This window comes from Psammomys obesus, unplaced genomic scaffold (genome assembly GCF_907164565.1).
Source record: "Psammomys obesus unplaced genomic scaffold, mPsaObe1.curated_primary_1811, whole genome shotgun sequence".
Classification (NCBI taxonomy): domain Eukaryota; kingdom Metazoa; phylum Chordata; class Mammalia; order Rodentia; family Muridae; genus Psammomys; species Psammomys obesus.
The window spans coordinates 13,006,293-13,020,883 of NW_026585691.1; the positions used below are offsets into that span (position 1 = coordinate 13,006,293).

Genomic DNA, 14,591 nt, shown 5'->3' on the forward strand with positions numbered 1-14,591 from the left:
TTTTCAGACTTGCTGTAATACGAATACATCTGCAGAATATTTAATCCAAAGCCAGGTGTTAACAACTTATGTAAAAGCAAGCTACAAGAATTTCTTTTAAAAATTCTATGAATTTACAGTAAATCATACTTAATGTAACTCTTACAGCAGAAATGGAAACAAAGAGGATGAGTCATGTCTCTTGTAGCCATGGAGATATATTGCCGTGAAACTTTCTCTGTGAACTTAGACTCCTGGCATAGTCTATAGCTAGGCTACCCATCTTTAACACATCTTGTAGTACTAAGGACTGAGGATACACAGTGGCTTTGGCATATAGAAACATATCTACATATAGAAACATATTTTGTAAATGCTGGATAATAGGAATCTTAAATGCATGTTCAAGTGCACAAATGTACCTAGCCCACTGTTGACCAAATGAACACTGTGACAAGCACTGCTACTGTCAAATATGGAAAGAGCGCTCTAAGAAAATGTGCTGATCAAGCATATTTTAAAGGTTTTAGAGTTGGGGGAAATGTTGTCTCGCATGTATATGTGTGAATACATGTTTGTAGGTGTGCATGTACGCACTTGATTTTACTCATGCGCATTTGGAGGCCAGAAGTGGACGCTGTGTGTCTCCTCGATCATGCTGGGCTTTGCTTACTGAGGCAGAACCTTTCACTGAATCTCAAGCTCATCAACTGATCAAGTCTGTCCAGCCAGCTTGCTTGTGGCTCCCTCCCTAGATTCTTTTCCTCCTGTATTGGGGTTACAGGCATGCTAACACACCCTTCCAGCGTTTATGTGGGTGGTGGGGTGGGCGTCTAAACTCTCGCCCTCATATGTGTGTGAGTGCTTCATGCACCCATCCAGCTCCTCGCCCCTGAGAAATATTTTTAATAATCATCTAATCCCTGATAGTTACTAAAAGGAAGAGTGTACTTGAATAAAGCAACTTAGGGTATAATGATTAAAAAAAAACTAACAATATAGTATTTGTACAAAATTATTTAATATTCATTTATTAATCAAAAGTTAATTTGGACGAATATTTCTTTGTAATAGTGTATGTATATAAAAAGATAACAAGTTGATTTGTTTATAACTTTATCACTCTTGTTTTAAAGAACGTTTGTTTAAAGAACTTTTTAAAAATTTTGTTTAAAGAACCAAACAAATTTTAATTTTTAAACATAATCCCACATTAATCATGAGTTTAGTTAATACAAAGCAACAATTCTACTTTAAAACCCTTAGCAAAAGGCACATTATGAGTCAACAGATATCCTTACAATGAAAATATCTGTGGAATAGTAGTGGCACAAGATAGTTCTTGAGTAAAGTAAAACTGAATGCACCTAAAATCCAGCCCTTGTCAGTATTTATTCACAAATGAAGACTGATATGTATTCATACTTTAGCACATGAGAGTGAAAGGATAAAAATATATCAGGAGAAGCATCTCTTGTGCTATTCTAATGCCACCTGCAAGAACTAATTAGAAATCATACTCAGTTTCCTTGTGTTTCTGTGTAGAAACTTAATCCCTGTGTAGATGCAAATGTGCATTTGCTAAAGTTTAACATCAAAGCACGTGTATGCAACACCTTTCCACCAATATCAATATGGGAAGTAAAAGAGAAAAAAGATCGTTTGAAATTATAACCACCAAATCTGGGCAAGCATCTAGTTAAAGTTGTAACAATGTTTTTTTTTTTTTTTTTTTTTTTTTTTTTTTAAGTATTAATGTGTTTTCTCAATCTTAACTGAGGGGAGTTTCTCAGAGAAGACATTTTAGAAAAATATGTACACATTTGGACATAAGGGTGCTTCTGGGGAAAGACATTAGTAAGGAGATAATAAAAATAAAGAGGCTGAAGGGAATCAATTGGCTGTGCAAAAGCCTAAATTACCCATCAGGCAGGTAGAATGAAGCACTTTCCACTCCCTACTTCCCAAAGAAGAGCACAGTGAAGATTTAAAATTTTTTTTCTCCAAGCTAACCGTATTTTCAGAAATTATGGGAGTTACTCTATGAGGTGGTACTAAGCTTTTGCACATGAACCATTCATTGGTCTTATTATAAGGAAATGATATTATAAAAGATTGATTTAAAATCAAAGTTTCTGTGAACTGGTTCTGTTGTCAAGATGAGTACGAGGACTTTCTCAGCACTCTGCTTTAATACTCTTATTAGTGTGGACGGTTTCAAGTTCATCACACTTACATTTCCAACAGGATCAGACCAGAATAAGAGAACGTGGCAAGTTCCTCAATTACTGTGGGAGGTTATAATGCTACTTTTGTAATGATGTGAAACTGAACATCTGTTTGGGATTCCTATTCATAAAATATTATTCATATATTGGTATTAGCATATAGCTGCAGTTTATAAGGTGAGACTGAGCCAAAGAGGGAGGTGATTTAACACTTCCAAAGCATGCTCTGAAAACAAGGCAGACAAGAAGCCAGCAAAGTACGGAATGCTGTACCAAAATACTGGTTTTGTGCTAAAATTCAGCCTACAGTATCCAGTGCCATGCACATCTTGAAAGTACATAACTTCTGTAAGGTGTAGTTTTGTTTAACCAGATATCCTGGCTAATACTACTGTAAGTGTTCAAAATTGGGCTCCTTTCCCTACATACCTTCCCTGCCAGTCTTTTCTTCGTCAAAGCACAAATGAGCCACTCTGGTTCCCTCTCCTTTGCTATCATTGTCACAAGCCAACCAGAAGATCAAAATGGCCACAAAGCTATTAAGACTGGCCCTGCCAAAGTAGGTCAGAACTGCATCTCCCCTCACTATTCTAACTTTACCTACTATAATCATTCAGTCCCAGTATGTCCTTGCTATCTAGTGAAATTCAATTAAACTTTTCCTGGTTGACTCCTCGTTAGGAAGTAAATGCTTTCTTCAGTTCCAATAGAGAAGATCTTGAACCAATTAGAACAGACATGTGGTGGAGCATGAGTTTGCAGGTCATGACCCGGTTATAGTTAAGTGCTCAGAAAATGCTAGGTGTTCTACTCCATAGCCTCTCCTATACGGATTCTCCTATGGTAAATGATCTTAACAATACAGACATTGGACAGTAGCAATCAAATACTGAATTTTAAAGACAACACAGTGTTCTGCTTAGCAAGCTTGAAAGTATTAAATAAGATATTTGAAGCATTTTTAAAGCACCCTATGCCTCGCCTCTCACGCTATCTTTTGCTTCCTGAGTTTTACATTTCGTGAATAAAACAGATTCATGTAAAGGTTTCTGCACCAAACAGGAAGCTTTTCATTTCTTGACTTGACTATAACCAAGAAACTAAAGTATGGAAATGTTTCCATCCAGCCTGGTCCTATAACAATGAGAGACAAGGCCTGGTTCTCACGGCCACCATCTAGCCCTCATGAAACAGTGTGTTAGCTCACCACATTCAACCCAGACTTTAAAAAAGCAAACAATTTTCAAACAAAGCATTTCTGCACTGGCATATCAATCACGAGTCTGAAGAATTTCACAGTTTTAGAAGGTTTTTGCATCAAATTTTAATTAAGGAATAATTACAAAAGATGGACAGCTGAGGAGGACGCGCAAAGCAGAACACTGCAATGGTTCTAAGAGTTAGAAAATGAAGCCTGTGTGTTTGTCTGTAGTATTCAAAGCTGATGCTTAAGGCTGGTGGACAGCACACTTCAGGCTCAATAAAACCCGCTGGCCTATATAATTCAAATGTTACCCTTTATGTGCAATGTTGCATAGGAAAGATAATAAAACAATGGCATATATTAAGTTATCCTACAGTATTTATCAACAAAAGAGGCTTTATTCTGAAGCAGGAATTTTGGTGTCTAAAAAAAAAAAAAAAACAGTGAAGTGATGTAAACATGTTTGTGTTTTAATTTCAGGTGTGGGATATGGGGCTATTTCAGATTGTCCACAGCAGCTAACTATTTGTCTCGTGGGTACACTGGCAGGGGTGGGATTCTGCCAGCTGACGACAGTTTAATTCTGGGGGTTCTAGACACGGTACAGAAAGACCAGAGCCCAAAGAGAAGAGTTGTGGCTGTTCCTCCTGCTGGTTCCCATTCTTGCTGCTGCTGGTTTGAAACACAGTCAAGATTAAAGAGACAGGAAGCTGGAGATATCCTTACAAGATGAAGACTGTTCTTGCCCCATGAAACTCAGTGCCCCTAATCAGCAGGAAGTAGTCTAAAAAGAACTCAACACTCCCTGCCCTCCAACCTTCTGCTTCTCCTACCTGGTGTGGGGTGCTGGAAGTGATTGGGGTGGAGAAGGGTGGTAGATATAAGAACCCAAATAAAGTGTGTAAACAAATATGCCAACATTGTGTTTTCCTGTGTTTCTGAAAATATGAAAAAATCACAAAGGCATATCAAAAAGCACCAGCGATGAGTAATATGAACGGCTTTTAAATGAAGACTTTGGGATGGATGATCAAAAATCCAAATGTAGCCCCGTCACTGTGGTTTCTTCTAATTAAACACAAGAGTTTTAGTAGATAGGAAATAACGGATCCTATATTTTAAAAAAGCTATTGGCCTTTAAGAATAAAATTTTAATGTGTTTGCTAGGATAGTCCTTTGTAGGGTAACCAAGTACAACTGATTTTTACCACAAAACAACATCTTCCCTGTATACTTCTATCCATTCCTCCAGTTCTAATACAGAACACTCTTGGCATGGTACAAAAAAATTACAGTGTTCTTTGGACAGATATTTACAGCCACATTCATTTAACATCTCAATCGCAATGTGAAACGAAAGCATTTCACTTGTTTTTGTGTATAAAGTTTCCAAACTTTTGCATGAATCCCCGGAACTTGTTTTCATTGGGGTTGTATGAATGATAAGTACCAGTCTTGTAATTCAGCATCGGGCTGGCCCTGCCATAACCGCCGCCGCCCATAGGTGTGGATTTGACTTCTGGGCGGCTGACGTGCGGATTGGTCACGCTGCTCGCTGGCTGAATAGAGTTCTCGATCTTACAGAAAGGCTCAAATCGACTGTAAACTCGCTGGTTGGTTGAATGAGATCTCAGAAGCTCGTTGGACTTGAGCGCCGGAGAAGAGGTTGGCCTTCTTTCGGGGGCCACGGGCGCGCCCACCTCCCTGGAATCGCGGTATTGGATCTGTTCGGTGTTGAATCTCGGGGCAGAGGCGTCTCCAGCCTTCTCAGAAAGCTTCCTCTCGGCAGGACGCGGTGAGGGCGCTATTCTCCTGCTCTCCTCCGCGTGGGCATTTATCCCTGGGGATGTACTGACTGCTATGTTCTCCTTGCTCTTGTGGACGCTGCCTTGGGAATTCGACGAGGAGGAACGCTTTCTTCTGGGAGATGCATCGACTCTGGGTTCCGACTTCTTAGGCTTCTGATTCTCCTCCCCCTCGGAGACCAAAGTGTCCGAGCTGCTGCACATTCTGTAAAAGGCGGGCGCCTTGTTTTTAGACAGGTTTTCCCTCTTCTCTGGGGTGAGACTAAGCAAGGACCTTAATTTCTGAGACCCCTTTTTCAAAAAGCTTGGGGAGCCTTTGACTTCCTTCTTAGAGGTAAGTTCCTTGCTGGGGTCCTCCTTGTTGACATCCAGCAAGGCGGCAATGGAAATGGATTTAGTGGCCGGACAACTTGGGGGGTCTCTCCTGACCTCCTCGTCTCCGTCCTCCTCTGCACTGCGGGTCACATTGTGCATGCTCTTGGAACTCTTGAGCACGTCCTCCTTGGGTTTCTCGGGCTGCCGCACCCGATTTCTGGTCAGGGTACTGTATACGTAATTCTTGCTGCTCGCCTGATCTAGATGGACTCTTGAGTGGTCGAAGGACGGGAAGCTTCGCCTTTTGAGCAGGTTCTCGCTCTGCTGGCTTTTCCCGTTCTCCACCTGCTTGTTTCCGCACAGCTTGGTGTATATAAAGTTGTTGAGCTCCATCCGGCCGTTCGTTGGCTGGTTTAGGACCGCTGGGTGCTCTTCGGGAACCTGTAGGCTCTGTGGCCCTGGTTCCTCTGACTGTGTTGGGAGCTTGGGGACTGACCCGGGCGAGGTCTTTCCAGTCAAGGACGGTGCATTTTTGGAGCTGTCCGGGTCCACCCGGGGTGTGTCACTTCCTTGGGAACCAATGATGGTGGAATTTGAGGAGCCGGTCGTGCAGCTGTTAACCTCTTTTTGTTCAGGTAGGGTGGGTTTAAACACAAAGGAGGACCGGAGCCTCGAATGGGCGTAGAGCGCGTTGGCTTTCCCGTTCTCGGGTTTATCGTAGCCTTCAAACCTGTCCCCCAGGGTGGAGCCGTTCGAATCGGGCGGGGCCTCGGAGTTATCGTTCAAGTAGGACTCAATTCTCCAGCTGCGCAGGAAAGACTTGGTGGTGCTCTCCAGGGTGGGCATCCGCTGCTGCAGAGAGCGGATGTGGCTGTCTGTCCCGTTAAAGGACCTGCGCACGTTTGAATTCCTGTCTGCCAGGTTGGTGGCTTTCCTCTGGGCCAGCCGGTCAGCGAAGCCCGGGGCAGGGGCATTCTGCTGGCCCGCCCGGCCTCCCCGCAGCGAGGACGCCACGCTGAGGCTGTCTGAAGGCCTTCTCCAGGGTCCCGGAGGGTTGTTGGGTCGGTTGAGAGCTCGGCTGAGCAGCAGGTACGGTGTTGTTTCGGGCTGTTCCCCGGCGTAACTGTGCCGTTTCCAGTTTTCATTGATCTGACTGGGTTGGAAGTGGCGGACAGCATTCGGCCCGTTGAAGTTTGGAAGGAAATGAGGCTTGTACGCGTGGTTCCTCACGCTCTGTTTGTCATGTTCGTTGAGGGTGTACATCCCTCTGCCTTTGAAGAAACTGGGATCTATTTTGTGAATTTGGTCTTGTCTACCAAAAAGGTTTCTCTGGCTGGAAACGGAAGCTAACGAAGAAATGGAGCGCTGGTAAAGGCCGTTCTCCCATAGGGCTTTGCCCGGCTTCACCCTGACTGATTCTTCCTGAGCGAAAGCGCTTGGCACACAGGACCTGGCATAGAGTGTTCGGAATTCTTCGTCAAATAACTCTACAAGGTGTCCTGTGATTACCTGAACCATGCTGAGGTGAGCTTTCTCAAATGACCACATGTAGCTGAAAGCAAAACAAAGAGAAGAAACTTAATTTTGGCCAGAGACTAATAACACCATACAGTTCTGCTGAAAAAGTCATTAAAAAACGGCCGAAGAACACATGTGCTTTTTTTTTTTTTCTTGGTAAGCATATTTAGAATACTGTAATAGTTACATGATTACAATAAATACACATATATCTTACTAAGTATCTAAGCAACTCCGACTACTGGTTTGAAGTCCATATTCCAAAAGCTGAAAGAAAATGGTTGTATGTTTTGAATCTACACCTGCCAAGATGTTAGAGGGTTAAAAACATTATAACTCACATATTCCAACACAGCAGGGTGTGGGGAAAGCCTGTGTGACAGTGGAACTTTAGCGACTTGGCTGCCTCTGCAAAGCTGTAGCTACACGATGCTGGGTCTATTTTCCTCGTCTCCAAATTGAAGACCTCGGTAGCATCACTGCGGCTGTGGCCTCACAGATCGTAACACACAGACACGAATGGATATAGTTTGAGCCTTGGCTCCTTCCGACTTTTATCTCTGTGGGTTATTCAGCGTGATTTAGGATGCAGAGGGCTATAAATAGAGCAACTGTGGGCCCAAGCTTCAGTCACTGATACACAGACCTCTCTGCCCTCCGTCCACACAGGGTTACAATGTTCCTCATAAAGCACGCTCTTTAAAACACCAATCAGGATCTCTGAATATAGTGCACTATTCCTATAAATTAAAGGTTGTAATGATTCCACAGTATTTTATACGAATTTCAAGCCCTTTTCTACATAGTTTTGAAGTGCATGAAATCTTAAAATTCTATGATAATCTTTGATTTTAACTTATGAACACCTAAATTAAATAGAAAGCCAGGTGACTAAAAAAATAAATGGTTAATATTCTTTATATTAAAGAATATATATGACATACTGCAGTTTCTGGATAAAAAAACAGTGAGACACTCTCTATACTGAATTAATGTAATATTTCTATAGGGAAAACAAATACAAATATAAACATTTCTTAAATGTGCTTATTAAAAATAAAATATCACGAGACTCTATATTTGGAAATTTGTCATTCTTATATGCTCAAATTTGTGTGTTATGTCTCATGAATTCATGGCATGAGAAACATACTTACTAGGTACTCTTTATGTGAATATGTGGGCGAGAAGGATGACGGAAGAGAAGTGAAATGGAAATCAATAGTTAAAATAAATTTTGGCATGCAGTCAGAAGTGGGGAAATAAAAATAAAGTAAAAAAATATTCTTTTTCAATCAAACTAAAGCCACGAATAAGGCAATGTTGGAAACAGTAAACAATGGATAAATGTTAAATTAGCAGGTACTCAGAATTCCCCAGAGAAAGTGGGAGTCAAAAGATTACAAGCAGGCAGTTTGGAAGAAACACAATGAAAAGCAGAGGAGGCAGTAACTGCAACAGTTTAGTCAGCATGTCAACCAGTCAGTCAGACAGACACACACACACATACATATACACACAATATGCTTATCTGGAAGAAAAAAAGAGGTATGAGAGATATGCGAAGTGGGTAGGTATGTTTGAAAGCTAAGCAGAGACTTTGGTTGTTTAGGGTTTGTCCCCAAATTCAGATAAATTGTAAGAGAAAGCAATGTTTGGGGATCGCCTTTCTAGTGGTTGTTTGTAGCACACACTAGAAAGATTAAGGATTGAACTTTCTCTAAAAATTAGAGCATCAGAATACGGTACAACCTTAAAGGTTCTGAAATAAAACAGGCTCCAAGAGTTCATTTTAGGAAACTGAGAATATAGGACAACCGGATAAACGTTTTCTTTGGAATGCTGTCATAAAAATTGCAAGTTACAGTAAGACTTTCAGTTGAGTGTTTCAAAAGTGGGTCTGAATCGACCAACAAGGCACTTGCAGGATGCAGGGAGGGACACCTGTTCCTCTCTGTCACTTTAGGTGAATTGTGTCATCTACAAGGCATAAGCTACACACCTGCACTATTAGTACTTGGTCCCTCTGTGACTGGAGAATCAATGTCCAGTGGCTGCTTGCAACAGGAACTGCTTCACAAGATTTGTATGTCCAATTTGTGAACCTTCATCCCACATCACTTTTCCCCAGCTCTGTCTTCCTTTCGGTCATATCTGAGACAGTGATTTAAGCACATTTCATGCAATCCATCCACACCAAGCTCTCTCTACCTTTATCATATTTAAATCACTCTTCCAAGCATCCCTCGAGTGGTCCACACAAAGTGAGGAATCACTTCTGAATATTCTGGTCCTAGAGCTAACAGAAAAACAAAACACCAACAACAACAACAACAAAAAAAAAACAAGAACAGGATCTGCCAACATTGCTTCCAAAAAATTCTCACCATTCCATGTCACCCACGTCATTGTGTCATAAGCCAATTTGAACCTTAGTTTCTCCATTTTTTTTTCATTTGTCAACGGACATAACATAAAAGCCATCTTTACAAAATAAAGACTGGCTCATGTCATATTCCAGTAGAAATTTTTCTAATTTCCCTAAAATAAAATTCAAATCATTGCCTGGCCTTAGAAAATGCTGTCATACATATGCTTTTATCCCAGGATGGCTTTAGGATCGTCATGCCTCAACCTCTTGATTGCTAGGGTTACAAGCAAGCATCACCACACCAAGCTTGTTTTTCTGGTTCTTTCTGGATAGTTTACCCCTTATCTAAGATTTTCAACCATGTATTTTTTTTTCCTTTTGTCCCCCTATCTTTGTAGTTGCCCTTTCCTGGTAATACTGTTCTCCCTCTGAATCTCTTGACTCATATCCCTTTAGAAATTTGCAGCCATTGTATCCAGAGAACTTATCTAAGCATTCATTACCTTAGTTCCCTGGATTCTTCTAGCATATATTACTAACTGATGCTTCATAATGTACTTTGACTTTGTTAATCATCTCCTCTGTCCGTTAAAGTAAAATTCATCTCAGAGATCTCATATAGTTTGTTGAGATCTATATCCCCAGGTATGGTACTCTGAAGATGCTTAAAATATTTAATAACAAGTGATAAAATAAATGTATTATTAAAGTAAAAAAATAAACCCTAAAAGTCATAAATGCTTATATTGTCAGAAAATATATAAAGTTCAATTAAATCCGTTACTGCATACATTGATTTTTTTCTTTATTATACATTGTTTAAAAAGATAGCAATTTTCACAAGAAAGGCCACAGATGAAAACCAAACAACCAAACCAAACCAAACAACAACAAAAGACACAGTAAAAATAATCCAAAGTAATGGTAAAGTGGGAACTGCATCAGAGAATTTTCATAGGTTGAGTGCTAATAATAACGAAGCATTTAAGCAAAGTAAGTAAGAAACCATATTCACTTTCGGGTGGTCGCTCAAGCAAACCTTAGTACTTAGGAGGCAAAGGCAGAAGGACTTCCATGGAGTCTGGGACAGCCGAGATTACAAACTGAAATCCTGTTCTAAAAAGAGGCACAACAAAAAGGAAGTATCCATAGAATATAAGAAAAGAAAGGTATAGGGACTCAAGACACATCCCTACAAAAATGCCAGCAAAACAAAAAAAAAGATCATTGGAGGAAAAGGACTTCCAGCATGCTCTAAAAATAGCAACACCAAAGGTAGCTTCTTGCTAAGAATTTCTTCCAACTTTTCAACCAAATTACATAAATCAAAATAATGGATAGAAATTTCAGATCCAAGCATTGGCTGACTTTGAGACTCATGTTAGACTAAGCCAAAAACAAAAGAGTAGAAAAGGAGTATCTTGAAAATGACGCCTAACATAATGAAACAAAAGCATCACAGTATCAGAAAAATACTTTAAAGTTTGAAAAGCAATGAGAGACAAACATATGATGACAAAAGCGTCAATCTTAGTTTAGCAAGAAGATAATGTTTGTTAAAACTACAATAATACTCATCCATAATTAATGAGTTAAACATCACCATTCATGGCAATTGTATTTCTGCACCATGTCTTTGAAGTATATTAAACAAGCCGAGGCAGACTTGAAAGAGTGACTAATTAGAAAATTTTATCTTAAGTTGAGCTACAAATAAGTAACTCAGGAAGAGACAGAGAAAGAAAAACAAAGGAAAATAGAATTTAGATATACATAGTATATCAAAATACCAGAAATATGGACTATCCTGGGAACTGAGCTTGTATTCCTGGCTTAAACCCTGCTAGCCTACATTGCACATAACTGATTGTTGTCAGTAGCTGATCATTTGGAAAAGTCATTCGTGTACCGAAAAATCTGTGCAATCAACTGTAAAACGAGAGGGATGCATAGAAGAGAAGGTAATGAATTAGAAAACAAAACAAGCAAGCCGGCCAGCCAGCCAGGCAGCAAACAAACAAAAAACAAACAAAACCAAATTGAGCCTGTTGTAATGGCCTGAGGACAGACACAGACTGACACAGGTTGACTGCCAGGGTGATTTCTGAGATAATGAGATAGTCTCTCTCCAAGCAAAAAAAAAAAAAAAAAAAAAAAAGTAAACCCAACACACACACACACACACACACACACACACACGAAACAAAAATAAAATGGCCATTAAATTTGTGAAGGAAAGTGAAACACTTCACCAATGCTCAGTTTTAAGTCAGTTTCAATAATATAAACGTCGACTTCTTGTGGTGGAGAAATTTGTGGCCATACTCTACTGGAAGAATGGGCACAAGAGCAGAAAAGTGAACACAGGTGGGTGAAAAGTACGCCTCAGTCATCATAACGGAACAGTAAGGGATAATAATGGAAACCCATAAATTGGAAAACGCAGCCTAGTGAGAATACTTAGGAGACTGGAATCGGTGCCAGAAGACCATGCCAGGAGAACTGAGTAGCTGCATCTAGAGGCCAGGACCAAGGGCAACTAAAGGTTGAAAATAACCGCTACACTTTGAACTGTTATGTCTTTAATATTATTTACATTTGATATTATTGTAATGTAATATTGTTACATTTACATTTGTAATAATATTTACAAAGATATTTACTTGGGTTGAAAACATATTCTCACCCCCTAACACAACATCATACATCAGTCAGGAACTGTTGAATGTAGCTATTAATCCGTATACCAAAAGCGACTTATGAGGCTGGGTCCCGGCAGTAGGTTAAAAAATAAAGGCCATGGGATTCAAGCAGTAAAAATATATTGGTTGTAACTTGAATTTCAAATGTGTCCATCTTCATGCCTCATTAAAAATGATGCCACAGAGACACAAATTTAGTGAATGCCTTGTAAATTTTACAGGGGTAATATTAAAAAAAAAAAAAAAGGAAGCTTAACAGTATAATTCCTTTTCAGTGTGGTTTGGAGGCTAAATCTGTAACCCCAGTACTGAGCAGACAGATGCAGAAGGACCTCAACAAACAGAAAGATCCATCCTGATTTTAATTTATGGAAAATACCTTATAAAGAGCTTCAGAATATCCTTTACAACTTCAGGTGGAGATGCCAAATTCACAATATTACTTTTATTCATTGACTAAAACACATGTGTTTTATTACATCAGGATACATCAAGCTCCCATTTTCCGGGTGAGCCACTGTTATGTTGCACATCTGTGACAGTGCTCACTGCAGAGGTTAGGCCTCTCTACAAATGATGAGATTCTAGAGCTCAATGGCTTCCATGGGAGAGGGCGGGTACTAGTTAATGAAGACATTTTCAGCTGGTTGTAGCGGTGCACACCTGTAATGTCAACATTGGTCATGCAAGCTCTAGAAGAGTGAGAATTTAAGGGCAATGGGGTCTGCATAGCTGCATAGCTGCTCATAGGTAAACTGAGCGATAAAGTGACATTTTGACTAAAAAAAAAAACAAACAAAAAGAACTAAAGAAAGAAGAAAAGGGAAATAGACAAGGGAAAAAAAAAACAAATACAAGGAAAATGGGAAAATGACACGCTGTGGTAAAAGGAACTCAAGCTGTTTTAACTAGAAGGGAATAGGCTTTGACCAAAACGGTTCGTAACTATTACATAAAAACGTTGTAGAATATTTTGTACAATATGGAACTCAGCCAAGGAGGACAAGAAGAGATGGCTTAGCAGGTAAAAACCTTTACTGCTCATTTAGGTGGCCTGAGTTTGGTTAGCATGAGGTGAACCAGATCAACAACAACAGACATGCTACAGTGGATGAGGGGAGAGGAAGTCCATGGTGCTTAACCCTACAGAAAGTACCACAGGCAACTAAAGAATGCTAATAGTAGGGGAATAGCCTTCCCAGGGGAGGAACACACCAACTCATCACCCAGTTTCGGCTCTGAAAACATACATACAAGTAACATTACATAGACTGGTCAGGTTGTATTTATGTATTTAGGAATACATACATATGTGCATATATGTATACAACAACTAATTTTTTAAAAGGAGCCATGAATTTGGAAGGGAGCAAGGAAGGGTGTAGGGGAGGGTACGGAGGGAGGAGAAAAAGGGAAACGATGTATTTTTGTTATAATCTTAAAAAATAAAACAAATGAAAAACCATTTGAGGAGATGAACAGGAATGGTACGGAGAGATGAAAAGGGAGGCTAAGGGAGCAGAGAGGAGACATTCCAGGCAGAGTACACACTTTCGTGCGCTATGTAACAGGTCTTTGCACAGTTAATGACAGAAGGAAAAGAAAAGACACAAAACTGACAATAGCTTGCAACTAATAATTTTGAAAAGAAGTGTATTCAAATGATCTTGAAATAACACAGAGTGGAATTGCTAGAAAATGGTTTAGATGAACCGTAATATTCTCTGCTCCTAGATATTCCATATTTTCCTCCATTCTTCCCCATGGGCTGAGGCTAGAGGAGCTTTCTAGAGCTGGGTTGGCTTGGTTTTGGTTATTCTTTTCTTCTTTTTAATTAAAGCACTTTAATAGATATCTCATATCAACGTTAGTATCTCGGTCCAGTCATTACAACATTCAACTATCAACTCCTAGTGGCAGCAACAAACGAGGTAGATTCAGTATTGAGTATAACATTAAACATCAAGTCAAAGAATAAAAATAGAAAGAGTAAATGGTGATGTGCTTAAAAAAGAAACACAATATATAAGTGAAGTAAACTCAAACTTAATTAAAAGTTCAATTAAACACCCTCTAAAACTAAGTGCATCTGAACAAGTATATACATATATGAGACCTTAAAATGACTCATTAATTTCAAGTCTGGTTGTAATTTTTGTCTTAACAAGGTTTCATTTGGAACTCCAAACAGCTTTAAAGAAGAGAAAGAAGGAAGGAGGAGGCGGAGGAGGAAGGGAGCAAGAGGAGGAGAGGAAGAGGGGGCCTCCCTAAGCCTACAGCAAATACAAGTAGAAAATAATACAAGAAAGTCTTAAAATAATAGCTAACATTGTTTGGGAGGTGTAATTACACAGAAATTACATGTAGCATGTTCTATGATCATAGTAATTTTATATAAACAAAGGAAATTGCAAGTTTGAGCCCTTTGCTCAAGACTTCGAGATTTTATATATATATATATATATATAT

The 14,591-nt window shown here is 39.7% G+C and overlaps 1 protein-coding gene across 2 annotated transcripts in view; it reads right to left on the reverse strand.

Annotated features, from left to right (window-relative positions):
* Positions 1 to 1,717: 1,717 nt before the first annotated feature.
* Fam83b (family with sequence similarity 83 member B) overlaps positions 1,718 to 14,591 on the reverse strand; it is a 75,345-nt gene continuing 62,471 nt past the window's right edge. For both annotated transcript variants that reach the window (XM_055596639.1, XM_055596631.1), the window contains exon 5: positions 1,718 to 7,083. In XM_055596639.1, the coding sequence (XP_055452614.1) occupies positions 4,776 to 7,083 (2,308 nt within the window). In that variant the 3' untranslated portion in view covers positions 1,718 to 4,775. The remainder of the gene's footprint in view (positions 7,084 to 14,591) is intronic.